Below are 1,710 nucleotides of genomic sequence, written 5' to 3' on the forward strand. Positions count from 1 at the left end.
TTTGTTGCATTGTACCTGTACATGTGTAATGACAATAAAGTTGAATCTAATCTAATCTAATCAATGTAAGAGTTTCTCAGTGTAGGATCAGTATCCTAATATCTTTCTTATCTCTGCTCTCTACAAAGAGATCAGTGACTGAACACACTTCAGGTCTGTGGTTGTTCAGATTCACTGTGCATGAAGGGCCACTAGGTGGTGCCAACCGAACACACATTATACAGTGTGTCCCAAGTCCCAAGAAGACTAATTTTACCTGCAGCCCTACTGCTGCACTTTCAGGAAAGGACGCCCAAGGAAAACTCAAATCTCCCAATATTCAGCAATGACAAATATAAAAAAGGAAAACAAAGTCTATGGTTGATTGGCAGACAGGGGAATCATTTAAGGTACTCTAATGCAGTGGTTCTCAACCTTTTTTAGTCGCAACCTTCCTGGAATAATGACCTTGGTGTTCGCGACCCCCCCACCCTCCCACTGACCTGCCGAAAGAGCACCCTTTCTGTTTTCCAGGACCTCCAGATTTACAAATGACGCTCTGAATATAACTTTAAACTTCCCACATGAAAGTACTAATCATTCCTCAGTGTAAATCTTTTTGTTTTTTCTCCCCAACCATCTGGCGACCCCCAGAAAGGATCTGCCAACCCCCAGGTTGAGAACCACTGATCTAATGGACCAGCTCCTGTGTCTTAACATGAATAATATATTTGGAATCTTAATACAATGCAATTGATGGTGACATACCTCCACACTGAGACAAGTTCTTGGCGCCAGCGATGCCCTGTCCTTCAGTGCTGGGACATGGCTCACAGGACAGCTGCCCCACCGTGTCCTGGTAGGTACCGGCAGGACACTGGACACACTGCTCCTGCTCCCCACTGTAGAATGTCCCCACACCACAGCTCACTGAGGAGGAAGACACAGGTGGATTCTTTCTGAAGATTATAATTAATAATTAATTTCTCACACAGGTGCAGCTTAATGTGCCCTACAAAAAAGCCTCAAGGACCATTAGGTCCACCTAGAAAATGTTTCTGCCATTTAGAAATTTTTGAGATCTCCTCCTACACCGTAGCACCGATTGCCACCAAATTTTCAGTGAATCATCAGTGGATCAAGCTTATAAGCTTATTTTTTTATTTGAGATGTCTTGGATAAGTACTTCCCACAATCCTGAAAAATCACACAATTCCACAGTGACGTCTTTGATTGGTGGAACTCAATCAAGATGAGCAAGGTGAGAATCCTGTTTTATGAGCCTCCACCGGGAAGCTAACGTTAGTTTAGCTAACAGCTAATTTGGCTAACTGCTAGCAGACAGCGTGATTCAGTCTAAAAAAATGTTAACTCAAACAAAACACTGGGAAAGCAGGCTATAGCTGATGTAACAGCTGTTATAAGCTATGTTAACAAATATTTTCAGGTTTTATTTTGAGGATCTTTTAAAGTTATTACATGCTCTCTCAGCTAGCTTTTAGCCGAATTAGCTGTTAACTAAATAAACGTTAGCTAAGTTCTTTCAGTGGTGCGCCGTGGTTTATGGGATGAGTAGTTCCATTGTTCGATAATGAAGATATGTACACAGTCTTGTACCTTTTTGGATTTTCTGTTTGTTTTTTTCACTCAAAATGATATGTTGTATGCTTATGAGTCACTAATTTTTCCATACGTCAATGGAAGAAATGAATGGGAAATTTACTTCCGGAA

The 1,710-nt window shown here is 41.3% G+C and overlaps 1 protein-coding gene across 5 annotated transcripts in view; it reads right to left on the reverse strand.

The window, feature by feature from the left end:
* Positions 1-1,710, reverse strand: part of scube1 (signal peptide, CUB domain, EGF-like 1) — a 121,920-nt gene that overhangs the window by 7,980 nt on the left and 112,230 nt on the right. For all 5 annotated transcript variants that reach the window (XM_032505297.1, XM_032505296.1, XM_032505295.1 and 2 more), the window contains one exon: positions 748-909. In XM_032505297.1, coding sequence (XP_032361188.1) covers positions 748-909 — 162 coding nt within the window. The remainder of the gene's footprint in view (positions 1-747; positions 910-1,710) is intronic.

The sequence above is a fragment of the Etheostoma spectabile genome, chromosome 23 (genome assembly GCF_008692095.1).
Source record: "Etheostoma spectabile isolate EspeVRDwgs_2016 chromosome 23, UIUC_Espe_1.0, whole genome shotgun sequence".
NCBI classification, from domain to species: domain Eukaryota; kingdom Metazoa; phylum Chordata; class Actinopteri; order Perciformes; family Percidae; genus Etheostoma; species Etheostoma spectabile.